This window comes from Sebastes fasciatus, chromosome 15, assembly GCF_043250625.1.
Source record: "Sebastes fasciatus isolate fSebFas1 chromosome 15, fSebFas1.pri, whole genome shotgun sequence".
Taxonomy (NCBI): domain Eukaryota; kingdom Metazoa; phylum Chordata; class Actinopteri; order Perciformes; family Sebastidae; genus Sebastes; species Sebastes fasciatus.
Window position 1 is genome coordinate 20,822,988 of NC_133809.1, and position 27,154 is coordinate 20,850,141.

At 41.1% G+C, this 27,154-nt stretch overlaps 1 protein-coding gene across 2 annotated transcripts in view; it reads right to left on the minus strand.

Moving 5' to 3' along the window:
* Positions 1–3,400: 3,400 nt before the first annotated feature.
* arhgef10 (Rho guanine nucleotide exchange factor (GEF) 10) overlaps positions 3,401–27,154 on the minus strand; it is a 59,024-nt gene continuing 35,270 nt past the window's right edge. For both annotated transcript variants that reach the window (XM_074609704.1, XM_074609702.1), the window contains 10 exons: positions 25,875–25,975; positions 25,399–25,520; positions 24,209–24,295; positions 23,267–23,493; positions 22,224–22,381; positions 17,204–17,346; positions 13,842–14,016; positions 6,215–6,337; positions 4,317–4,841; positions 3,401–4,236 (listed from right to left, as the gene is read on the minus strand). In XM_074609704.1, the coding sequence (XP_074465805.1) occupies positions 4,333–4,841; positions 6,215–6,337; positions 13,842–14,016; positions 17,204–17,346; positions 22,224–22,381; positions 23,267–23,493; positions 24,209–24,295; positions 25,399–25,520; positions 25,875–25,975 (1,645 nt within the window). In that variant the 3' untranslated portion in view covers positions 3,401–4,236; positions 4,317–4,332. The remainder of the gene's footprint in view (positions 4,237–4,316; positions 4,842–6,214; positions 6,338–13,841; positions 14,017–17,203; positions 17,347–22,223; positions 22,382–23,266; positions 23,494–24,208; positions 24,296–25,398; positions 25,521–25,874; positions 25,976–27,154) is intronic.

Sequence of the window (27,154 nt, forward strand, 5' to 3'; positions counted from 1 at the left end):
ATGATTTCATTAATTTATCAATTATTTAAAATAAACTGTTAAGGTTTATAATGGTTTAGAACATTAGGATAGAAGTTATATGATGGCCATTCCCCATGTTCACTTATGTCTTACCCAATTTTTGGGTTGATATCATTTGTTACACAACTTTGGTGCTGAATTTAACAATTTCTTACCAATCGAGAATTGATAAAAAATGATCAATAATCCCTCCATAATACCACTTCAAAACACCATGATCCTTGAGGAACACCATAGAAAAAGCCATGCTGTGATTTGGCATAGGTTTGTAGCTTGTGGTTGTAAAGTCTCATGAGGCTGTGATTATCCTAGAGGTCATCACAGGTCATTTTATACAGTGAGATCAAATTTCGAAAAATGGTCTCACTACAGTGAAATGGCTACTATGGGGATTAACATCATCACACATGAATACAGTTGGACTCATTGGATCCAAAAGAGTCTCAGTTTTACAGTGATACCCAATTTATGTATTTCCAAGAATGTTTAGGGACCCCAGTATGCAGAAATATTTAAATACACCATTTTTTAGAATAGGCCAAAATAACACATTTATATTGCATGCAAACTGCATGTTTTTTGCCCCACATTGCATGTGATTATCATAAAGTGGGCATGTCTGTAAAGGGAAGACTCGTGGGTACCCATAGAACACATTTCCATTCACATATCTTGAGGTCAGAGGTCAAGAGACCCCTTTGAAAATGCCCATGCCAAATTTTTCCTCGCCAAAATTTAGCCTCCTTCCCGACAAGCTAGTATGACGTGGTTGGTATGCTTAGGTTTTCTAGTTTCATATGATATCTGTAGCTTCTAGAAGCTCTAAAACTGAACCTGCTAGAGCCTCTGAAAGACAGTAAAGTCAGTTGGGATCGCGGGTCTCAGATGGTTAAACACCAGACTCTCTGAGCCCCCAAAGGGATTTTATATTACACTAACGCTATTCAAAAATCAATAAATGTTCCATTAGTACACTCCACCTGTTTGTGCACAACACAGTTTATCAAGATATCTATAGAACTGACATGATCGCTCTCTAGAGTAAATTGTGAGTGTGTACCTGTAACTGGTTTATCGCCAAAAACAGCCTAACAATGCTCTGGAAACATGAGTCACACTTTCCTTTGGGAAATGACTAACTCCTGCAGGAGATACAGCCTGAACCAATCAACATGCAGCATATTTGAGTGGTAAAAGCAGTAATAATGTAAAAAAGCACCTTGGAATTGGAAATGTTTGTTTCTACATTGATAAAAGAGGCACACAAAGTACTCAAACACGTGATTAGAAATAGAACAACCTCGCAGGGCATCAGCAGACGGTTTTTATCCAGGGTCCCTAACCTCTCCACCGTGGAGACGGAGCGTCCTAACAGCTGGCCTTCACATATAAAAATAGAGGGGAGCTACCGCGCAACTATCAGCCCTCTGTCTGTGAGATTAGAGGGCATTCAACTGGGAGGTTTTAATGCCAGATATTCTGAGAACAAAGACCCGCCGAAGACTGATACATAAAATGAGTCGTCTCCATGGAAACGTCAGGGTCAGAGGGAAAACAAAGGACCCAATGGCGACACCCAGCCAGACAAACTGATAACTGGTAACATACAGTCAGACCGAGGCGTTGCCGTTTGCAGTTAATAAATACAAGCCAGAGTTACAGAAGTTAAATATTATCTTAGGCTCAAGTCAGCACAGCTACTACCAAAAAATCTGATCAGATAATATTTTGGATAAGCCCAGGGTGCCGTGGATTGTAGCATGGGAAGAACTACAACCTGAAATCATCTTATCTATTTTTGTTAGAACTGATATTATAATGAGACCTGGTTGTGCAACGGTGGACGTGGGCGTTACAAGAGAAAAAAAGGCCTTGACCCTCTCCCTTCGGCAGTAGGAGAAATGAGCAGTGAAATCCCGGAAGAGCTCAGTTCCTGCTGGCCCCTCAGGCACATTGCTAGTCCCAGCATGTACTGATGTCTGCACACAGGCAGAGTGGAGTACAAGTACAAGGTTTGACTGAGTCAAGAGAAATAAGCACATTAACATCTTAAATATGACTTAAATCGGTTAGCTTTAAAAGGGCACATATCATGAAAAACTCACCCATACATTTGAGTATCTGGAATGACCTACCAACCCACAAAAACTGTGAAATAAGACAACCCACTCCGTTTCTTGTGGGCTGTCCAGATCAGAAAACATGTGATTCAACAAGCTATTCCCTTCCTATGTCACATGCAGGCTCATTAGAATATATCGCCCACGGCTTGAGAACTACCTTTGCAAAGGTGCTCCATATTTTCCTCGCAAGCCAATCAGAGGAGAATGGACTTTTTCGGGAAGGGGGCTTAAAGAGACAGACGTTAAAATGAAGCGTTTCAGACAGAGAGTGAATACAGGTATATTCAAACAGACAGTATGAGAAAAATAATGTGATTTTTGGACATTAAAGCATGTAAACATGTTCTAGTAGAAACCCAAAATACAAGTATGAACCTGGAAATGAGCATGATATGGGACCTTTAAAGCTGTAGTAGGCGAGATTGAAGCAATTATGATTAAAAAAAAAGTTATTTCTATAAAACGGTTGCTATACTGCGACAGTAGTACATGAAACAGGTAACCTGAAAAAAATCATGTGTCTCTGTGTCCTCCGGTGCTCCTAACGGCATCTGCAAGATTTTACAGACCGAAGGAAAAAAGGCAGTAAGAGCTGATCTGAGGTCTGCTGTCCATCTGCTGTCTATGAGAGCCGGCTGTCAATCACTCACGAACTCCGACCAAACGGTCAAACTGGGCAGCGCTGATCAAATATGAATCAATGTTACGTTAATGCCTATTTCTCACCTCAAATGTTTTCATAATCATCTTGTAGTGTACAGTTTAGCTGTAAAATGAGAAAGTTTGTGACGCCGCCGCCATTGTGAAATCTGGTGAAGAAATGCCGGTCACATCACCGGAGCACAGCCAATAGGAATGCACTCTCTCTGAAATGACCTGTGATTGGTCAAAGTCTCCCGTCACGGGCTAGATTTTATTAAAAGCCTGAAAACAGAGCCATGAGGAGGTGCATAAGTCTAGTTATCTCTCACTTGAATTACAATATGCTGAAAGGTTATTATGAAATTTTTGCCCAATGATACCAAAAATAAACTGCCTACTGCCACTTTAAGTCAGTAACTGATGCTTTACCAAAATGCAAACTAGAAACTTACCAAAACTGCAGAAAAGTTGCCACAAACTCAAGGAAGAGAGTCATCAATTAAATAAAAATACTGATAGATAATAAGTGGATATTCCAATGAAAAATGCTCACTAAACTCACAGAACTGCATGCATCCTTCAGTTCAAAAGAAGTGCACAGTGTCGCTCAATAAAACAGTTTATAAATTTGTTAATACACATAACAGAAGTACATACACATTGTGATAAAAGTATAAAGCTTTTTTTCTTTTTTTAAATATCCTTATGTGAGACAAAAAGATACATTGAGGGAAAAAAATCTCTCCTGGTGATAACAACTCTTTCATGCCTTTATGAATAGAAACCTGGCCAGCCAGGGATTCTCATCAAGCCTTCCCAAACTAATTCAGTCATCAATATTTCACCTTTTTCTCTATCCCTTTACTCTGTGAACAGAATGGTGGGAAGAATACCAAGCTGGTCCAAAAGCTGACCCCAGAACTCATACACATGTAATCCTGAGTTGTCATACTTCATATTTACAACTCGACAGATGATCTACAGGTCTGGCCGAAACCTAATCCTAATCTTAATAAAACTTTTATGTAACAGATTCCAAGCCTCGTCGTTACCTTACCTTCCAAGAAGTCATTTCTTTTCAACACTGATTTGAATACTGCAGTCCTATACAGTCCACTGGTATGGCACAAACACTGGGGAGTAATGTATTAGCCATGTTACACAACAACGTTGTTGGAGCGTTAAAAAAAAAGAAGACCTTTCAGTGTTTTTCAAACAAGTATATCCTTAACAAGTACAGTATATCCTCCGACTGGTCTGTAGGGTGTTGTATGCTCCGCAGGGCATCATGATTGAGTGGTTATATTGATCCTTTATTGTTGTTTTTTACTGCTAGGAGACATCATTAGAAACATCATCGGCGTATTGTGGAGTGCTTGATGCACTTCTGGTTTCAATTTTGATTGACAGATCTCCTTGTGAGAGTTGTGTGCAACACTTCTGCTTTAACCTGAAAAGAAATAGAGATATAGGTAAGATCCTTATATAAGTAAGCAATTTTCTACTGATAGAATGTTATTTCCAACCTACTAAGGTGCTTTTGGTGTCACATGTTGAGTAAGGGGATCTGCCAGATCATGATGGTCGAGGTGGTGTCCTCATGGCGAGACTGTTTGGCCTTTTTGTTGACCCTGCGGTGGCCCAAACCTCCAGACACCACCAGCAAAGAGCTGACATCCACCTTGCTGGTCCGCCGGCCCCTCTGGTGATGGGCCGGGTCGGGGAGCATGTCGTAAAGGGCCCCGTCCTCGGGCCCGTGCTCCAAGGAGCCCTGGGATTGCGCTAGGGAGCCGCAGGACGAGGAGGACATGGAGTCCTGGAGAGCCATGGTGGTGCAGCCCGCCTCTCCCAACCACACGCCCCGCCCCTGAGGGGCAGTTGGGGCTGGATCTGAGGGGGGCTGGGCGTTCTCTCCGTCGTCTGTCTCTGTCGGCTGGACCGAAGTGGAGGAAGGGGCGGAGGATGATGGGCCAGAGAGCCGGTTACACACTGCAGCAGCCACGCTGAGGAACTTCACAGGACCGTTGTGAGCGTGTAAGGACACCATACCCCGACCTAACAACAGGTACAGACACTTTAATATTCACCCAGGATGGTTTACATATCTCATTGTATATTTGTGGATACATATCACCTGTATCTGATAATTAAAAGCAATATTCCCCCACACACTTTTAAATGTTTGATTTGCCACTTTTGTTTTGCGACCATATGATAGTTATGTGAAGATAAGATAAAATGTTTTTGCTGATGTTCTCTGTTTTACTTAAAAACTTTATTATATTTTTCATATACATACAGGTACATACTACGGCTGTCAAATTTAACATGAACGCGCGCTAACGAAAACTCGTTTTAACGGCACTAATTTCTTTAATGCATTAACGCAATCGATGTTTCAGAGGTTGTAGCGGGCTCGGTTTTAAAGCTAGTGTCATCATCATAAAAAACTAGAAAACCTAAGGAATCCATTGGTACCTACCGTGTCATACTAGCTTGTCTCAAAGGAGGCTAAATAACGCTCCAAACTTGCGCTAAATTTTGGCGAGGAAAAACTGGCATGGCCATCTTCAAAGGGGTCCCTTGAGCTTTGACCTCAAGATGTGTGAATGAAAATGGGTTCTACCCACGAGTCTCCCCTTTACAGACATGCCCACTTTATGATAATCACATGCAGTTTGGGGCAAGTCATAGTCAAGTCAGCACACTGACACACTGACAGCTGTTGTTGCCTGTTGGGCTGCAGTTTGCCATGTTATGATTTGAGCATGTTTTTTATGCTAAATGCAGTACCTGTGAGGGTTTCTGGACAATAGTTGTCATTGTTTTGTGTTGTTAATTGATTTCCAATATATATACATACATTTGCATTAAGCAAGCATATTTACCCACTCTCATGTTGATAAGAGTATTAAATACTTGACAAATCTCCCTTTAAGGTACATTTTGAACAGATAAACAATGTGTGATTAATCACGATAAACTATGGACAATCCTAATCCAATCCAAAGCCCTATTACATACATGAAATTTGACCTCTGCAATTAACCCATCCTTAGGAGCAGTGGGCTTGTTGGGGTTCAGTGTCTTGCTCAAGGACACTTTGACATGCAGACAGTAGGAACTGGGGATCAAACCACCAACCTTGCATTTATAGGATGACCACTGTACCCACTGAGCTACAGCCACTCCTTTAAGTTTTACGTCATAATTTGAATAGCTTTGGGTTTAGCCTGTTGGTCGGACAACGCAAGCAGTTTGAAAATTTCATCTTGGTCTCTAGGAGAGACAAACATCTTCTAACTTTTTATAGTCTGAATGATTAATCAATTAATCAAATAGACTATTAAATAATGAAAATAATCTGTAGTTGTAGGCCTATATGCAAGTACATTAGAATATGCAATAGAGTAATGTTTCTGTGTTACCTATGACCTTAGGGATCCCCTGCAGTCTGGGGATAGAGAGGGCCACAGTCACTCCCAGGTTGGTCCCTACCAGCAGCAGACCATGACAGACCAGCAGACTGCTCACTGACACTCTCTGGTTTCCTATGGACAAAAAACAGAAGCGTAACATTGGTTTAATCTCGCATAAATCAAATTTAGTTGGAAATATTAAGACACACAGCTAATGACTGTTTTTTGGCAAACACATTCTACCCCCCTGAGTGATTTACAGTGTCATGCCTGAGCTGGTAGACCTCACACAGACGCACCGTGCTCAAGCACACTTGCGTATTCTGGAAAATCAGAGAATTGCATTGTTAATGGCCCACTTGAATACAGTGTGGTGCGCGGGAGGGAGGGAGGTGTGTCTTTTCAGCGAGTGGGGGCATTTCTGCAGCGACGATGTTCGACGGTTATTTGTCTCCAGGGCAACGTAAAGAAGAGCGAGAATAAAAGCAGCTCTTTTCAAGCGTCTGAACACAGAAAAATGCGCCATTATGGCTCCGCTTTGAGTCAAACAAACAAACACAAAAGCGTTTTGTAACAGAATGAGTGAAGCGTAATGCTGTAATTAAGCAAGGAGCTGTGCCTCCGCGGCAGCTACAGCAGGACAATCTGACCTGACCTTTTCCTCTTGGTCAGAGGAATCTCTGTGATGCCACGGTGGACTTTAAAAGCCGCGATTGTTAGTTTAACAGCACCTTTCAACAAGGATGGCAATAAAGTCAGGCTTGCTGACAGCTTGCTGTGTTAGGTGACTTATTATGTGGAATTCGGCACTCGCCTCAGACCGTCTCCACACGGAAGCTTGGTCAGGAATAAGCTGTGCAACAAATGGTATCTAGTGAGACATTTTTATCATCATTTTTTATGATTGTAATAAGAATCTGGGGTTTTGCAAAAACAGCCTTTTCGGTCCTGCTATGTGGGAGGCGAGTCTGTCATGAGTCATTACTGCTGTAACAGCTTGACTTGAATTTCCTCCCTGAAAGTAATCCTCTTGGGGTTTAGGAAAAATTACTGCCAGTCTCTCTGCCTGACCCCCCCTCACTAGAGCTGACCCCGTGCATGGGGCACACACACACGCCACACTGCCATACTTCCAGGAATCATGCCAGAGAGGCAGGCAGGTACATTTGAAGACTGGGTTCCTGAGTCCTGCCCACATGTGCTTCTAATGAGGGCCCAGAAACACACAGACTGCCGGTCGGGGGCCTTGCTCAACTTCCTCCTTTCATAATATTTGGAGTTCCCCACCCAGAGGGTGAACTAAAATAAACCCAGAGTGAACGTCAACACGGCCCAGCTCGGTACCCTGATCCTAGACCAGAGCACCACTTTGATCTGCACTTAGTACTGACAACCAACAGCAGGGGGGAGGAGCAAATCCCAAACATTACAATAATACACTCTTATCAGCCATTCAGTCAAGTCTAGAAATAACTCAGATCAGCAGTATGTGAGTAATCGCCCTTTCAGTCTCTATCGCAGGAAGCTATACCCTCTTTCTATATTACTCCAATTGTAAAGCAATTTGAAGTGTTCTAGTTCTTAGCAGAGAAAAATTTGGTCACCCAATGATAAAAACACAAATTTGATCAATTGCATCATTGAGAAGGAAAAGTTTAGGGTGCTGTATTTCTATGCATATATTAGGGCTGTCAAAGTTAATGCGATAATAACGCTTTGGGGATCACCAAAGTCAGGAGGCTTCATTCTCTGGGGACCATGAATGTCTGTGTACAATTTCATAGAAATCTATCCAACAGTTGTTGAGATATGGAGTGAAGCGTTGGACTGACCGACCACCAACCGAACCCAGCTGTTAAAAAAAGGTAAGTACCATTGCCTTTTAGTAGGTGAACCAGAAAGTTCACTTCACACCCTGGAAGTGTCAGATATCTTGAAATTATCATACACTGTATACCTCACTGATCACGAAGAATCGTAACTTGATTTCCATGTCAATCTGAAATGTTTCCAAGGAGAAGATCAAATGAAGACAAGTTTTAACTGGAGCTTCTTCACATTGCAGCTACAGTATGTTATCCAGTCCTATCCTGTCTACACAATCCTTGTTAGTATCTCTGAGGGAGTGGATGTTCACTCAGAAATAAGCATCTTATCCATGTTAGGATGTGTGCAACAATGGTGGCGTACAAACAAAGAAGAGCTGGAGGTGTTATTTACTGACCCCCCCTGATGTTTGTCTCCCATTAGGCCATGCATGGCTGCATATTTAGGTCACAGAGCAGCAGACAAAGGCAGACTAGACCCTCAGCACAGCAGCCCGCCAGCTCGTCACCATCCTCTGAGACATCATCACGGTACAGTCTGCTTTGACGGAGGACCACTGCTTTTTGAAGTGCTTCTTAAGAAAGATATCCTCTATTTTATTCAATTTGAACATTATTTACATTACGATTTGCCTCACTTTTTCATTAATATGAGCATTTTGTGACTATTTCGTAATTATTTTACAGCTTCTGTGCTCCTCCTGATGTGGATTTCTTGTCCTACTTTATTTTGGAAAAAGAGAAATTGGGAATGCAGAGCGAGAGTAGTATGTTTTTACAGCACCCAATCAGCTACTAATATCACTAAATTACTCTAAAACGTGAGTCGCATAGGATCCTTTAATAAACACTAGTTACAGTGAAAATGACTGCTATTACAGCATATTAGCTCGCTGCCTGTTTAGCCCTTGGATAAGGACATCCTGTCTGCAATGAGGGGAGTTAGCAGAATTGCTCCAACATGCATGAACATGAGAAGGATAACCCCACCTAGAGCACCTCCTACATTCAACACTGCACCATTTACAGAGGCATTCACACTGAAGGCAACACCCCATGTCTCAGATTGTGTGAGCCTGATTGTGTGTGTTCTGTGGACAAACCAAAATTGCACAAGGCATTGTAATAGAATATCCCTCCTTAATAATGCGGACTTCCTGGAGATCAAATATTAGATCACTTTTTGTCATTTTCTGATGATATTATTTATTTTTTAGCTTATGTTTCAGTAAATGTAGACCCATCACACTGACTCCAACGCATCGATTACAGGCAGTCGCTCGTGTCCAAACAGTTCAGTTGGCAGTTCCAATTACATCAGAGTTTGTGCAGAAACAGCAAATCTTCTGGTCTCATTTTGTTCAAAAGCAGTAGCCGGCAGTGATAAACGCCACCGTGGAGGTTTCTGGTAAAGCACAGATCAGACCACGAAAAAGAGAGGTAGGCAGGTGGACTTCATGCAACTGCTTCATTAAATATCCAAATCACAAACACACAACTGTTGCCATGGTATATATATAACAATGTATAAAACCCCAAATACCCCATGAAATAAGGAATAATCCCAGAGCATTATTTATTGTTCATATCCAACATGAATTATTATTAGTTATTTTCAGACGGATATCGCTGTTTGTTGTGCGTAGAGGTGCATGTGTGTACAGTAGTGCGGCAACAGCAAATGTGGGGAGATGAAGACAGACAGACAGAGAAACATGTCAGCCTGCAAACTTCGAATACCTTTGAATATTTCTCAACGAAGCTTTGAAGCCCAAAAAATGGTATTCGGTACAGCCCTACACACAACCTTGTTGGTGATTTAAACTGTATAAAAAGCATTTGATTTCCATGCTGACTGACAGTCCAAGGACCCAATACTGTTATCAGAGGAAGTGAGCTCTTAAGGCCCAGAGGATGAAAGCTTTCATGTGTGGTCGTCTGTCCCAGAACCAGCTTCCTCTGCGGTTGCATGGATCCTATTAGCCAATATGGGCAGCGAGGTCCCAACTTTTATCATTCACATCTGTCTGACAAAGAGGCCTTCCATTTGTAACTCTAAACACTGGAGTGAGATTCTCCCACAATATCAAGTCAGTGTGGATACTCCAAGCAGTTGGTCATTACATTTTTACACGCAATTAGGGATTTCCTGAAGGAAACTTGGGTTTGTAAATGTTTCAACTGTTGCCAGAACTGTTCATAAACCTCTGCAGACAGAAGCATGATGGTGCAGCAATGCTGTTAACCGTTGTGCCACAGTGAACAACTTGTAGCCATGGATACGAAAAGCTGTGAGTGGATGGTCCTTTGTTGCAGTTTGTATTTTAGCCTTCATTGGATTCTGTCTTCATAGCTGCTCCAACAGCTAAGTGGTATTTAAAACCATCTCCCAACAGCTAATTACACGAGATCTGACATTCTGCTGCTGATTAGTAAATGCTGCTTGAAGTGGGAGTAGTGCCTGATGAAAAGAGCTAACCTGCTTTAGCAGATGTTACACAACCTCCACACGTTCTCTTTTGTCATTTTGCTAAATACTTCTGATGCCTTTTCCGAATGTTATTGCTACCTTGTGGCAATAATAGAGAAGTCCCTCTGAAGACTAAATGTGCACACAGTCTAGGCAGAGCTGGGCTAATGGCAGCACCGCTAATGATGCTGTAGATGAGATCGCACAGAACAACTGCAGGCTACTCATTAACTGCAGACCACAATACACATACAGATCAAACCGCAGCTGTTATCAAAAACCCAAAACCTCATTGGAGAATCATGCAATCCAGCTTCAAGAAGAAGGCGATGAGTCAATTGTCAAAAAAACATCGATATAAAACTTCAAGACAACATTGCAGAATGCTCCAGGATATGCACGCCAAACCGCAGCTGTCTGTATTACTCAGCATGGAGGAGAAAGAGATTGAAAGCAGCAGCGATCAGTCGGCACAAATCCTGACTTCATACCAACAGAAGCAAAAGAAAAAAAACTACAATGATCCTTTTTCGGCTGCGTGTTTTTTGGGTGAAGCTGATGTAACGCAGCAGATTACAAGATCCAAAGCAGCAGCAGGCTGCTCTGATGACTTCAGCAGCCTGAGACAATTGTCACCCTAACAGTCATTTGGTTTGATAGTGACAGCGTTTGGCTTAAACACACGTGGCAGGAAACTGTTTCACAACCAACTGCCGCACACTAAATACAATAATCTAGTGTGATGACAACGATTGCCATAGCAACAAAAATAATGTCCCTGCTAAAGAACACCTTCTAGCTCGTGTTATGACACGCTGCAATACACTCCTGGGTTTTGGATACACACTGTATGATAAATATGACAAGTTCAACTTCTTGATTTTTCAGAGCTTCTATAACAAATATTTGCTCCCCACAATTAAAGTAATCCTGTATCAAATAGTCTGTGAAATATGGCTCATTTGTCTTGTCTCTGATGCTGTTCTGAAGATATTACAGCCTGGTAATGACAGGGTTACCTTCGTAGTGCCTTACACAGTCAGAGATCAAAGGTGAGCCATTATAGTGGAATGATGTAAGTAAAGTAAATTGCTCTTAAAAGCAGGAACAAACCACTGTTCTCCTCTAAATTATTGCTCTCACTAGTAATGTGAGATCAGGTCTGTTGAAGAGCAACCTGCACATACTCCTACATTGTTGTTTGTGTTTAATCTAGATAGCTTTGGTTTTATTTGTCATTACAGTTAATATTTTGTGCCAGCATAACATTCTGATCGATTGAGAAAGTGTTATTTTTAACATAATATTGAGTTCCAAAAATCTTTGTTACCATTAAAGGGATAGTCCGGGTGTTTTGAAGAGGGGTTGTATAAGGTACTTATCCATAGCCAGTGTATTACCTACAGTAGATGACGGTCCGTACGCCCCCAGTTTTTAGCAGACAGGAGTTACTGCACGGAAGTAAAGCAATGTACTGCTGTGGACGGGGCCGTCAACAAAACGTATTTTAGAGACCTAAAAGGCCCACCTAAAAAAATCTATATCAGTTTAAGTGTACGCTATATTTAGAATATTTTCACCGGTTTATCTTGCTATGAGACAGCTATACAGTCTATGTTTCCGACTGGGAACTGAAGCCGTTATCTATGCTCTAGCCAAAGCAACCAGACTCCATTTAAAAAAACAAACAGTAATTTTACCTCGCAGAACATGGTAGTTGTTGGTCAACCGCTGCCTCAATTGCTGGCTGTGTTACTTTGTGACTTTGGTTCAGATTCACCAAAGTCACACTATAGCACAAACTAACTAACTGTTTTTTCCAATGGAGTCTGGTGGCTTTGGCAAGAGCATAGCTGGATACAACTGCTTCAGTTCCTCATCTGAAAGGGCTTTTCTGACGGCAAGGTAAAGAGGTGAAAATATTCTAAATGTAGCATACACTTAAACGGATATTGATTTCTCTTTTTTTAGGTGAGCCTTTTTAGGTGGCTGAAATATGTTTTGCTGCTGCCCCCCTCCACAGCAGTACATTGATTTGGTTCTGTGCAGTAACTTCTGTCTGCTTCTCCAAGTTGGAGGCGAGCCGACCGTCATCTACTGTATGTAATACACTGACTATGGATAAGTACCTCATACAACCCCACTTCAAACCACTAGAACTATCCCTTTAATGTTTCAGACAGCTGAAAAATTTTATTTTATGCTGAACTCCACAAGCTCAACTAGTAGCTCAGCCGCAAATATGCACTATATTTGCACTATGCACTATTAATGTGATGTCATAATTAATGTTGTCTTTGTTTGGCCAGTTACCAAGAGAATGTCCCATTATTTGTTTTCACAAGTTTTCGAATTCGGGCTGGATTTTCCTTTTAGACAGCGTCTTCCAGAGCACACCAAGGTCAACAGTTTTCTTTATGCAACACTATGAATAGAGACAAAATGAGAGGTTCCTGATTCACTGTTTAGACTAAAGGAGGACGAGAGCATGACAAACCTGCCATAACAAGAGCGGTCTGGATGATCACCTGCACTGATGTCAGCGAACTACTGACAGCCAGCACTTTGAAAACATGAGGTCGTGGGACCTGCATCACAGTCCACAAATGCTGGGCTGTACCTGATTAAGTATATTTGACTAGATGATCACAAGATCAGATATCAAAAGAGAGAACAACTACACTTTGCCGTTCTTCGTCAGACAGTTTGACACTCTCTAAAAGGTTTCAGTCTCGCTCAGGCGTGCAGATCACATTACTGATTGACACTCAAGGGCAGGCGGAGAGAACTGAGAGAGGAGGTGGTTGTTGAGGTGGTAAGACCACAGATTCACCATGACTGAATGTTAAACCACAAGGCTCTGAATACTACAATACAGTATGTTTTGTTATAAATTACTGTGTACTGTTTAACATCTTAAACCTCCAGTACTGTCCTTCTGGTTACTTTGAAGATGGAACGAGAAGATCCCAAACAGATTGCATTCGTCCAACAAAAATAAAATGTTGGGGATGAGATGCAGAGGAAAGAAAAACAGTAAAACAAAGCAATTCAGCAATGTGGGCTGACTAAATTCTGTCTTTGATGCTAAAAATTTTAACTATAAACTTGGGTGCTAGTAAAATCATTTACAAATCTCTCTATCGGCAGCAAAGACTTTTTCCCAAAATAATTAATACTTTGGCTCATAGTCTGATGAATAAGTGACGGAAAAAGTTTAATTAGTCAGTTAGTTATTCTGATATTTGGAAATGTAATAAACATCCACAATATGTATTCTTTTTCATACCCACTGGAAACTGGATTGATATTTTGTCAGTCGAGAAATGATAAGTCTTACCAGGCAGTGTATTATGGACAGGTGTGGCAATGTTAATATCCTGGAGGTGCTCCAGGGTCTCGGTGTGGAAAAGGCGCAGAGTGGAACCAGAGCTGAAGGCGATCCAGATGCCCACCCCGGCCACCACCATGTGGGACACCACCATGCCCTCTTCCTGGTGGGCCTCCAGCTGCCTCTGGATGGGGGAAGACAGGACTCAGGCATTACCTATTGCACATTTATAATAAATTAGGGCTGTCAATTGATTAAAATATTGAATCTTGATTAATTGCATGATTGTCCATAGTTAATTAACCGCAAATTAATCTCACATTTTTCATCTGTTCAAAATGTACCTTAAAGGGAGATTTGGCCAGTATTTAATACACTTATCAACATGGGAGTGGCGAATATGCTTGCTTTATGCAGATGTATGTACATATTTATTATTGGAAATCAATTAATTGATTTCAAATGCGCAAAACTGCAATTGAGTAGTAAAAAGTGGGCATGTCTGTAAAGGGGAGACTCGTGACATCTTCCGCCAAAGTAACAATAACCATTATGAAGAGTGAGTGTATTCAGAATGTCACCAAGTGATACTTCTAATGACTTTTTCAGTAGTAGTTAGACTAAAACAGAAAACAAGTTTGCAAGTACGAGTAAACATGAAACCTTTGAGAACAGTCTGAGTCAATAAAGGATCTCCTACCAGAATAACTGAAAGTTGTGGTTCTTACTTTACTCTGCATTGAAGAGTACGGACCACACCAGCATCTAAGAGAACCAAAGCGGTATTTGCACTTTCTCTGCACGTTCTGCAGCTGATTAGCGGTTAATTACCTGATTACCAGCTAATTAGCTTTATAACCTGCAAACTGAGGTGCACTTTTCCCCGCTGAATGTTTGTTTGGTGGCTCGTTCAGCGAGCTACGGTGCAGGAGACCCTGGCACCAAATCTTACATCTTAATTAATCTGGGTTAGTGTTCAAACTGTGTAGCAGGTTGCTGTCTAGCTGTGAATGTGACAGTCTGCCTACGCCTAACACTGACGTTAAAAAAAATCCAACAGGCTGTTGCACAAACAGCACTATATACTGTTGACACTTTAAACCCAAGCTAAACACGACAGTGGCTACAGGGTGAATTTTTGACTTGTGTTTGCTGTTTGTGACTAAACTAAACTAAACTAGAGAAAAACTATTTGAAAAGCAATCAACCCACAGAAAGTCTGTCTCAGTCTGTTTAGACTACAGCAGCCCATGCATTGTCTGTGGTTGTAATCTCTGGGACTCTGTGATTATACTCTACCATCGAAAGGGAATCAAAAGGGTCACATTTCTACAATGGGCAACATAAAATATGAAACAATGGGGATTTTGTTGGCCAAATGAACCACATATGTTTATTCAGGGGTGATGTCAATATTTCAGAACATAATGAGACTGTCAGGTGTAGTCAAAACAGGAAGCACATGGAACGTATTATTTACCAATGTTTATTAAGATCTTATATATAAATATTACATTAAATCAACTTTCTTTAACTCTTGATTTGCCTTTCTTTTATTAGTGTGAACCGGAATCGTTTTCAAATATGTGCAAGAGGGTAATTTTGAATTCTCTGTGCAAGGAAACCAGGAAACTGGGCTTTTTCCATCACCACTGGTTACATAATCTCACCACACATTGCTTTACATGTAGGTGGAGTTATATTTGGCTAAGGAGAGTCCATCCACAAGTGTGTCAGTAGAGGGTTCTGACAAAATGTGGTGATGAAGGAGCATGAAATATAAATGTAACTTCCTGCATTTTGTTTTGCAAACATTTTAACCAGTTATTTATATTGTATCTACCTTTGATTAATTATATTCTAATTTCTTTCTTCATCTATCTCACCATTTCTTCCTCTCTGTCTCTCTCCTGCTTCACTTACAGTCACCGCTCTGGACTAACTGTAAGTCCTCGGTGAGGAAAAGAGAGCGAGACAGGCAGGTGGTCCAAGATAATGAGCTTAATGAGGCTAAACAGATTATTAGTAGAGTGCATGTCACAGGGACGTTACTATTCCTGGACCTGAGGCAGGTGCTTCCATTCACGAAACCAGGCCAAAACACACACAGAGGGAACACCATCCAAAATTTCAGGATGTGGAAAGAAGAAATCCCGGGATGGGAAATGAGGCACCTTCACCTATTAGAGCAGGGGTTTTCCCTTGGAGGGCAAAAACTGGAACTCAATGGTGGGCCACGGGCCAAAAGTTAACACCTACTATGTATTGTATTGTTAAGATGCAAAATGGTACTAGGATCCCAAGTTCCCCTTATTGAATATTATTTTAGCTTTTACATAGTTAACCCCTTAAAACCCACCTGCTGAATACAATTGGACTCATTTCCAGTCATACCCACCGTTATCCCTGCAAACCCCACCCCGAAAGTTACGGTACTTTCAGAAAGTACTACCCCCCGACCAGGGCCTTTTTTGGGGGTGAAGGTTTGTCCCCAGTACTTATTTATTACTAGACCCTGGTCCCTGCGGTCGAAACGCAAAGAGTTCCTCAAAAGGTTCTTAGTTCCGGGGGAAAGTTCCTGCAATCGAAACGCAGCTAAGTATTCAGCCTACACCATTTTTAGAATAGACGAAAATAACACATTTATACTGCATTCAAAAAACTGCATGTTTCTGCCCCAAACTGAATGGGGTTGGTATAAAGTGTGCTTGTCTGTAAAGGGGAGACTCGTGGGTACCCATAGAACCCATTTTCATTCACAGATATTGAAGTCAGAGGTCAAGGAACTCCTTGCCAGTTTTTCCTCACCAAAATTTAGCCTAACTTTGGAGCGTTATTTAGCCTCCTTCCCGACAAGCTAACATGACATGGTTGGTACCAATGGACTCCTTAGGTTTTCTAAATTCATATGATGCCAGTACCTTCCTTAAAGATAAACAAATCGCTAAACATCTAGAGGGCCAAATCATGCCTGATAGCAGGCCAAGAGATGATAGTGGGCAGCCCTGTACTAGAGGTTCTTTATACTTTTAGTGACTGCAGCTGGATGCTTCTTGGGAAATCTCCCTTACAACAAATAAATTTGCACTCAAAAGGGTTATTTACACACACACACACACACACACACACACACACACACACACACACACACACACACACACACACACACACACACACACACACACACACACACACACACACACACACACACACACACACACACACACACACACACACACACACACACACACACACACACACACACACACACACACACACACACACACACAATGATCTTCTAAACTGCTCTGGTTATGATGTGGACATGGTGTGTAATAGAAGCCTAACAGTATCAGAGCTGGGTTACGTACCTCTACACAGTGTGTGTGGGTGCTGATGATGAAGACCTGTCCGTCTGTTGAAGCCCAGATGTGCTCCTCCACAGCCAGCATGGCCTTCACTGGGAGGACTCCCAATTTCAGCACCTTCGGCTTTTCACTGCTCCACACACCATCTGTAAAAACAGACACAATACTGGCACCTCAGTACTCAAAAAAATAAACAAAATGCAGTTTATATGCAAACACAGAACACATATATATTCAGTAAGGATCTGAAATCGAATAAAGCTCCCGTACAGTGAAACATAAGGAAAAACAATCAAATAGTACAGTAGTATACATTACTTCTATTAGTATTATTGTATTCTCTTCAGCAAAGTAAACCTCTAGCAATGTGTCATGTAATAGTTCAGGAAAGAAGAATGGTTTATACTTTATATGGAAGACACTGTAATAGACACTCTGTCTTTGTAAGTGTCGCCTGAAAAGGTCATCTGCATTTATGGCTCTGCTAATGCTGGTGGAGTGGCCATTGATGGTTTTCACAGCCTTCACTATGAATATAGATGGGCTGCGAGGCATTAGTCAGTGCCGAGCTCGATCCCACACACACCTCCCACACACTCTGTTCTACATGTGCCTGGGCACCTACAGTGCCAGCTCTGCTGCAATGAAACACCCCATGTAGTGCCTTTATAAATATCAACATGTTACATTTCTGAAAGCATTATATTCACTAGTTTAGATTTCAAACGATGTCGTCATAAAATGAGAAGAAATGTACGTTTGTTGGACAGAAGAAAGTTCAATATTTTATCAATTTTACACACAAATATGGGAATGTGAATCAGTAACAACATTTACTGACATGTACTTTTACCTAGAAGAGCCCCGTGTTGAATCCAGACTTCATTTCCTCCAGATACCACATTCCCTTAGCTAATCTAGGCCAGGAAGTGAATGAGGCCTCACCAATAGTGTTTGTTAAGAGAAGGCACAAAGGCGGCTATTGAAGGCAGAGGTGCCACGCAGGGAGACATGTTCTTTCAGAGGTACAGTAATGACTGGGGAAGTGAGGGTAATCTCCCACTAAAGGGGCTAGGTGGGATTAGCATTACAGCTGCAATGCCCTGTGTTTATTATTGTAATAATCATACTTTGTAGGTAGATGTACTAGAGAGAAAAAGAAATGGAAAAAGGAAAGAAGAAAAAGGAAAAAAAAGACAGGAGTGCCAACTTGTAGTCTTATGTAAGTCTGCCCACATCTCTCTCGTCTTAAACTGTAGCATTCCTTCATGTCAGCTGCAACAAACTACTCATCGCAGTAGGGGTGTAAGAAGATATTGAAAATATTGAGTATTGTGATATTATGTTTTGTGATACTGTATCGATTCTCAAAAATACTGTATCAATTTGTAATTGATAGTTTACATGCAAAGATTAACTCATTCAGTACTTACTATTTCGTTTGCAAAGAGATGCGCCCTCTCAGTGTATGTGTCCTCTCAAAGTAGTGCTATGATGTTGGATGTTACAGGGACTGTGATAAATGCAAATGCAGATCCCACTGTTCTGATTGCATAACATTTTTTAAAACTTTTTTTTTAACTCAGATTTAATGCAAATGGCATTTTATTCTTAATACTATGAGTTTTCCTAAAATTGAATCGTAACTCCTGTATCATGATACGTATCGTATCGCCAGGATCTTGCCAATACACAGCCCTACATCACAGTGTACAAACAGTGGCACACAAAACCAGACAGTGAAAACTGATTAAACAAGCCAATCATTTTTCATATTTAGACAAAGCTGCAACAAATAATGCACAGTACTCTCAACAGGATAAAGTAAATGATGCAGGATGGCAGAACAGAGGAGGACAGAGTTTATGTTCTGACCGTCTGGCTATGACGTGCGACCTTTGCCGAATCATTGCCTCCTTCCTTCTCCATCTCTTTCAGTCAGTCACAAAAGGAAAGCGCAAGCATGGCAGAATGAGGCTGACTGGCCAGCTTCAGACACACTGCATCTACAGCAGGATGACATTTCCATGCCGTATAACTCTGATGGCTTTAAAGACAAAGCAACATCCCCGTCTGTTCGGTTGTTTTTCATGTCTCGTCGCTATTCACTGTGAGGGTCCCCTTTGATCCGCTGACAGTTCAACATCAAAGCATATAAGCTGATCATTTTCATAGTTCTGCTTGCTTTCTTCTCTGCAGTGTAAACCGCGAGTCTACTTTAAATGCTAATGGGGGTACAGGCAGAGCCTTTCCCTGTGATTAAATACTTGAGCAGAATTACAATGGGGACAGTTTCCCTACCAAACTATTCAGGATGACTCATCATTTTAGCATCGGGGCATCATGTTCCAGTGACAGTGACAGAGCTGTTGATGGGATGAAACCATGCAAATCAGACTCAGAAGATCTAGGGCCAGGGTTTTCTGCTGGGACTTCATTTGGCACAGCAGTGGTGATGAATGATGAGAAGTTGCATCACAGGCCAACACTGGCATACTCTGAGAGGTGACACGTCCATCAAAACAAGGAGTAATGAGTAGTCCTGAACATTCCTGAATGGCTGCGTAAATACAGCACAGTTTCTTCCAGGCAAACTGTCAACTCAGCTGTGGAATGAGCAAGAATCCTCCTGTGTTTCTGTCCTCAGGCTATCATAAATATTCTCTCTGTTTCACACACAAGCCTAACAGACCAACATAAAAGGTATAATATGCAACTTTACCACATTAAAATGTCTAAAAATTACAAGATCTATGTTATATGCTTACATTATCCCAAATGTTTCCAACAATTTTCAAACCCAGAGAAATTTTAATCAAAGTAAGGGTCCGTTTCATTTGGGATATGACGCCTGTCAATGGTGTCATATGCCCTTTGTGCGTGCATCAGCGTTGTGGTTGTCTGCCAGAATTCAAGTCATAACTTGTCTTTTTATCCAGCTTTAAGCCACATTTTCACTATACAATTTCTAGATCATGGTCGTTTTTAACCAGACATCTGGATCTTAAAAGGAACAAAGTGTAGGATCTGGCGATATCTAGCGATGAGGTTGAGATTGCAACCAACTGAAGTCTCTTCCGTGTGCCAATCGTGTTGGAGAGCTACGGTGGCCGACGCGAATGGCCCTCTCTAGAGCCAGTTGTTAGAGTAGCCTAAGTCATTTGGAGCAGAGCCAGTGTGTAGAGTGTGTGTATACAAGGGAAGTGAGTTGTGAAGCAAGAGAGAGACAGCTGCGGCGTCGGGAGCGAGTAACGTTATCGACTCTGGCCCAGGCAGGAAAAGTTAACAGTGTTTGGTTCTGGGCTACTGTAGAAACATGGCGGTGCAACATGGTGGAATTTGTGGAGAGGACCTGCTCCCTATGTAGATATGAAGGGCTCATTCTAAGCTAACGAAAACACAACGACTCTTATTTTCAGGTGATTATACACTAAAAAAAACATACTTATTAACATTATATTCCATTTCTGCCAATAGATCCCCCTAAATGTTACACATTGGTCCTTTAAGTTCTCAGAGAAACAAGCTCAGCTCAGCAAACGTTAGCGGCAGCTCGGCTCGCAACCCTTCCTGTCCTGTGTCTGCCAAACAAAGTTGGAGAAACACTGATTTTTAACGTGAAACTACTTTATTCAGTGTTTTTACCGGTTTTAAACACCTGGTCTGTTTGCTTTGAGGAGGAGGGGACCTCTGCGGATAATTTGGCTCCTGGAAAAAAACTCCTGAACGATGAACACTGATGGAATGCTGACTGTAATGACGCAATGGTGGCAAAGACAACAACTCCTATGATCCCACGCCACTTCACAACATTACCAAACTCTGTCTTTTGTTATTGTTTTGATTGAGAGACCTCTAGCAGCAGAAAATTACATATTGTGCGTTTAACAGATAAACAAAGATAGAAAATTGAGCAAGGACACTTAAGAGTTCTTCCTTGGAAATTTAATTTGAGTCATAAGAGCGCATGGAGAGGAATAAATATGTGTGACTGAGGTTAGAATAAACATGCCTCTAGCGATGGTATCATCACAGGATAGAGATACCAACACTTATACTTGACAGCCAAGAATTACAAGAAGCCCGTTTCCTCATGTTCTGTACTTATCTTTACCCATATCATGTGACACAGATAAAAAGCACACAAAGACAGAGAAAATGAAACCCAGAAACAGAGAGAAGAGGAAGCTCAGGGACACTCTGTTTGCACCGCATTGAAATCCAATAAGAGAATGAACAAAACACAGAATGTGAAGGACTGTGGGAAGAGTGCAGCTCAGATCCTCTCCTCTAATGTGTCAGTGCCCATCTGGGAGGGAAGACATTAAATAGGTCAACGCAAAAACAGATTGGCTTCTCCCAGACAACCGAACTAACGGAAACAGAACCTCAACACAGAGCAGAGGAGACCCCTGACCTCCAGCTACACAGTGAGCCTCTGACTTACACACTAACGGCAACCCGGTGACTCAGAGAGAGAAAAGAGCAGTTAGAGCGATGGATCACACAACAACATCTCTGCATATGTTGTCCCCAGAATAACCCCTTTCAGTCGGTGTTGCCAAATGTTTAGCTGCATCAATGCTATTCAGCATTGTAACACTTGAAATGTTCTGCCAACACTATAATTGGAAAAAAGTCATGAGATAGTGTGCTGGTTGCATTTGGTAAATTAGGTCAGCAGAAGTGTGTCAGAAGTTGCTAAATCTAACAACAAAGTTACCAAGTGAGCAGAACAGTGCTCTTATTCATGTACATGGCCAGTTATGGTTAAGGTTACAAAATTCAGGACTGGTGCAGACTAAATATTGAGATAAACACTGTCAGCCTACACATTTTTAAAACCAAATCTAAATAACTCAATGAATGCATTTCTGTTTCACCCAATAACAGTGATTTAACCCTGTAATTGCCCTAATTATAGCTGTTGAAGAGTATCAACAAACATTACAAAGGCAGAATTCTGAGACTATAACAGAAGAGACACACATTGACATGTCCCTCCCCCTCAAGAAACACACACCTTGTGATCTGGAGTAGACTGCCACAGAGCCGCTGACCAGGCCCACGTACAGAGAGTGCTTCTTATAGACCAGGCTGGTGACAGTGGACTTGTCTGGGGTGAAGAAATGCTGCAGACGTACTTTCTTGGACCGCTGGCTGCTCTTATACACGATGATGCTGAACAGGACAGGAGATCAAATTAGAACCAAACTTAATATAGTGTGCTTCTTTGATATACACGTCTATCTGTGTGTTATCAATGACATTTTGGCAGCAGATGCAGTTACAGAGATTATTGCATTTAGTCATTATGTTGTGGTGTTTGTGGGACATTTTAGAGTACTGTTGTAAAAGTGGGCATCCTTTGACACTTTGAATGATACCTGCAAGTTTTAAATTTAAGTCTATAACTTTTCCCACATGCCAATTAAACCTATTTTGTAGCTGAAACAAGTGAAACATTTTCTATTTTTTTCTTAAGATTATATTTTTTTAATTATTAGTACTCATTTATTTTATTTAATATTTATTGGATGAAGGGAGAGACAGAGGGGAAAACATGCAACATTTTCAAATGCATTCTGGGTGCTTTTTGTGGTGAATTAATTGATTTTTTTGAGTTTACTCACTTTCCCTAAAGCTGGTTTGTCAAATTAAGTGACTTCCTACAATTACATTAAAATGATTTTTGACAAGCTGTAAAAGAGAACACCCTGACCTGTTGCATGCATTACATACAGATGGACACAGCAATGCTACTTTTGAATGCTACATTGCATTATGGTCCATTGAATTGTTCGTGGACAGACAAGTATTATAAATATATTGGCCACTATGTTGGATCTCTCGCAGTACTAAAGCCTAGAGAGACACCCTTGTTCTTTGATCCTGATTATGCTTCTACATTAATACATGCATAATTAAAACCTGACATTTATCTTTTATGGATGCATAATTAAAAGTCTGTCTCTTATTAAAAAGTAAACATATTGCATGGTGTGGGTACAGCTGACTTTACATGATTCACAAAAAAAATTGTTGTAAGTAAACTGTGTGCTGTACCTGCCCTCCTCCATGCCCAAACACACACTGGGAGAATCACTGGCCTTCGCTGCGGGGACATGGTTGTTTTCGGGTAACTTCTCGCCGTTCTCCTGGGGTTGCTCTGCGGGGACGTAGGCCATGCAGAGGATACGGGACTCCACATTGAAACACTCAGTCACCTTAGGGCTGGAGCTCTGCATGGCCACTATGGATATCTGGCCCATCTGGTTGGTGCAACTTGCAACCTGATAGATAAAGATAAAGATAAAGAAACCTTTTGTTTTCGGGATACTTTCATTAATTTATTTCAATGGATTACTATTAATAAATGAATGATTTAGTCCTGAACATCTTTCTAGGAGATACCCAGCACGGAAAGCGCAGTATAAGTCAAAGAAAGCAAACAGCACTTAACAAATGATCAACAGTTTATACATTACCTCACCATTAAAATAACCAGCTAGAGTGATGTTTATATCTTTAACAGACCCTGATGGTCAAAAACACTGCATTAGCACTGATTATTATGGTTATGACAGTCATTGTTTATTTTGAGAAAGTACTGAAGCAGTCATTTTCAAACCCAGATTGTTTTCTCAAGGGGACATTAGACATTCTAATTGAGAAGCAGCTAAAAAACTTACCATCTGCTCAGCTAACACATTATAGCGAAACAAAGTTTTCTGCCAAAACCAAGAGTCAGACTCACTGACAGAAAAGTGATTAAATTTAAATAATCTCAGCTGCTGAAAATGAGACGACTGCGATCTGCCAATAAACAGCTGTTAAAGCCACTCAACACACTTAACTCAATCCTCTAGTCCAAGATTTCAGGGTTGAGGGGCTCATGAATTTGTTCCTCCAGAACTACAATTTTAGTTCTTGCTCCAGGTGGAAGAAGCCCACATTATTGTAGGTTAGCCACTATAAACCTTGGAATAAGTAGGTTAAATGTCTCACCCAGACACAGCCGTGGCCCACGACGGGAGTATCTGCTGTGCTCTCTATGTTGATGTGGGGCTCTGGATTATGAACAGCACATTCCACCTGTCACAGAACAGCAAGAAATACGAGAGGGTGATCAAGAAATAAGGTCAGATGAGCATCAAGTCACCGTGTAAGAATTCACAGGATACATAGAACAGGTGTCCAGTTAGTGTTAATTAGTGTCTAGATAAAAAAACATTAAAGATCTCAGCCTTGAAGTAACCAACCCACACGAGCTAACCTGCCCCAGTGCCCTTTGAGTCCAGTTATTTTATACTTCTATACTACGCCTGAACACTATGCCACATGCCACAGTTTTTTTAATGGCTACTATTTGATCTTGCTTGGATCTTCGTCAAGTCAGTATAGTTTGAAAAGTGGAAACCACACCCATATTTATACATAATGCACACCCATAGGCAAACAAGCTCTATGATGGCAGGTGTGGTTCATCCAAAGGTCGATTTTCATATTGGTTTTCAACACACTGAAAACCATGTAATATCTTATGTCAAACTTAACACTGTCAGTGTTGGCAACTTACAGGCTAAACTTGCCAGTCAGTCAGTGCTACACTGTGATCACTGGCCCTTACGGGGCTTGAATCTGCGAACCTTGGTGACCAACGCACCACACTCTAACCTAAGTGAGTCTAATCGGCCAACATGCATATTGTCAAGCTATTATTTTGAGCCACTTGATCAGTCAGTGCTTGTAGCCATAATACCGTAAGCATTGTAATGCATTGTGACATACAGTATAATACTAGAGTAAGTGCTGTATGACATACAGGGAAGAGGGTGACATTTGTGAGACACACACAGAGACACAGATTTAAGATAACATCTATAGTTATTATAACTGTAACTGATTTCTCCTTAACAAGTGTGACTTATCACATCTGCTGCAGTTCATTCACAGTTTACATTTGCAGCATTTTATATGCTATGTACAACTTAACATTATCAATGACCTAAACCAAACTGGCCATGTGCTCTAATCTGTTCACAAACTCTCTCTAAAAACCTCGTGGCCCATACGGGGATCAAACCCACAACCTTGGCGTCATTAGTACCACTGTCTAACCAACTGAGCTAACCGGCCCACATTTGCCTATTCTTTGCCTTCATTTAAGAAAGTTATAGTTAAGGAAAATGTCTCACCTTGAACTCCTGTAGCTTTGACATGACCACGGGCATTTGTCGAAGCAAGAGGGGGTGTTTCTGCTTTTTGATCTGATTCCCATCTTCCTCTGCAAAGAACCAGCCCTGCAGGTTGTCCTCCTCTGATGTAAAACACAAACACAAATAGCACTTGATTCAATAAATGTACAGTAAGCAGGAAGTGTTTTTAAACCACAAGTTATCAGTCTTCAGAATAAAAGACTTGATGTCTTTTAAACATATTTTGGTGCAGCTTTCATTTTCTCATTAGATTTGGTCATAATATGTAGTTAACCTAACAACTACTTGCCAATAATGTCTGACAATAGTAATTTGGATAATCATAGACAATGGATTGAAGAGACAGATATACCAACAAGTCAATAAAGTAAACCATCATATTGTATAAATTCATGCATTCACAATTAAAAGGCGAACAAATTTTGTGCAACTGAGACGGTGGCGGTGTACTGTACCTAGAGCCAGCTTGGCCATCTGCAAGTTACTGATCCATGACTGTTTGATGGCTGGGCTGAGAGTGTTGAACACTGCACTGAAGTAAGTGGGTTTACCCGACCTGCCAATAAAGAGGACAAAACAAAAACACTAATGATTAGAAAGTTAAAAGAAAATTTCAACCTTTATTGTTGTACTGTTATATCTATATCACAAATATATGATCAGGGCATTTCAGAGGATATTTTGTGACAAACTTCTTCTTCTGGATTTATTTTACATATTATTTTAAGCTCTATGTGATAACTCAGCCCAACAGCAACACACTGGGACATCAGAATTCACCACTGTAGGCTGCTGCACTTTTGACGACATTAGACAGAATGGTAACAACACTGTATGGGGCTACAACTTAATGCCAGTGTACTATAGATTATATTAGGCATTTTGAAGTTAAGAAAAGTTGAAAGTTAATACTTTACAAAATAAAATGCATCACATAGAGCTTTTAAAAAGTACTCATGTTGCAGAATCAGTTCATGAACCAGACAGTGTTTGCGCAGGGTTCCTACAGCTTTAAGGTAAGTTGGATTTCAGACTTTTTTTAAAGAGGACCTATCAGGTGCATACTTGTATGTACCTGCATACTTGCCCCCTATTGAAAAGCCCAGTCTGCTCTGATTGGTCAGCTGGCCCACTCTATTGTGATTGGTCAACCAAACCAAAGACTCTTCAGACCCCGCTCCAGCTCTGCTCTAACTAGCTTTGTTTGACGGCGTGCCAAACTAGCCGCTAGGCAGATATTATGCAAATATGTTACTGGGTGACATAACAACGATACAGAAGAAAAGGCGGGACTTCAATCAAGGTGTTTCAAGCCGTTCAGGAGCAGTATTTCTGTGGGGGAGAGTAACTCCCTTTGGCGTGGACTTCGTAACTTTGCAGACCTTTTACATGCACAAAAAAACCCCTATAAAACACACTAAAGGAAAGAAAAAAAAAAAAGAAGCATAATAGGCCATCTTTAATGCTACTCACACACACTTTACAATAACAACAATTTAACCCGCTGATGTAGGCTGTCTTCTCAGAACTGCATGCAAACATGTGGGCAATTTTGAGTCTGGCAACACTGCACGGAATAAGTCTCCTACTCCTACATTTTAATACCAATGAAGGCCTTATTTTTAGATTAATGAATTCAAGGCCTTTAAAGACTTTTTACAGATCCGCGGGAATGATGATGTGTTTGTGAACCAAACATGAGATATGCTTTAAAAAGATTGTACTGAATGATTAA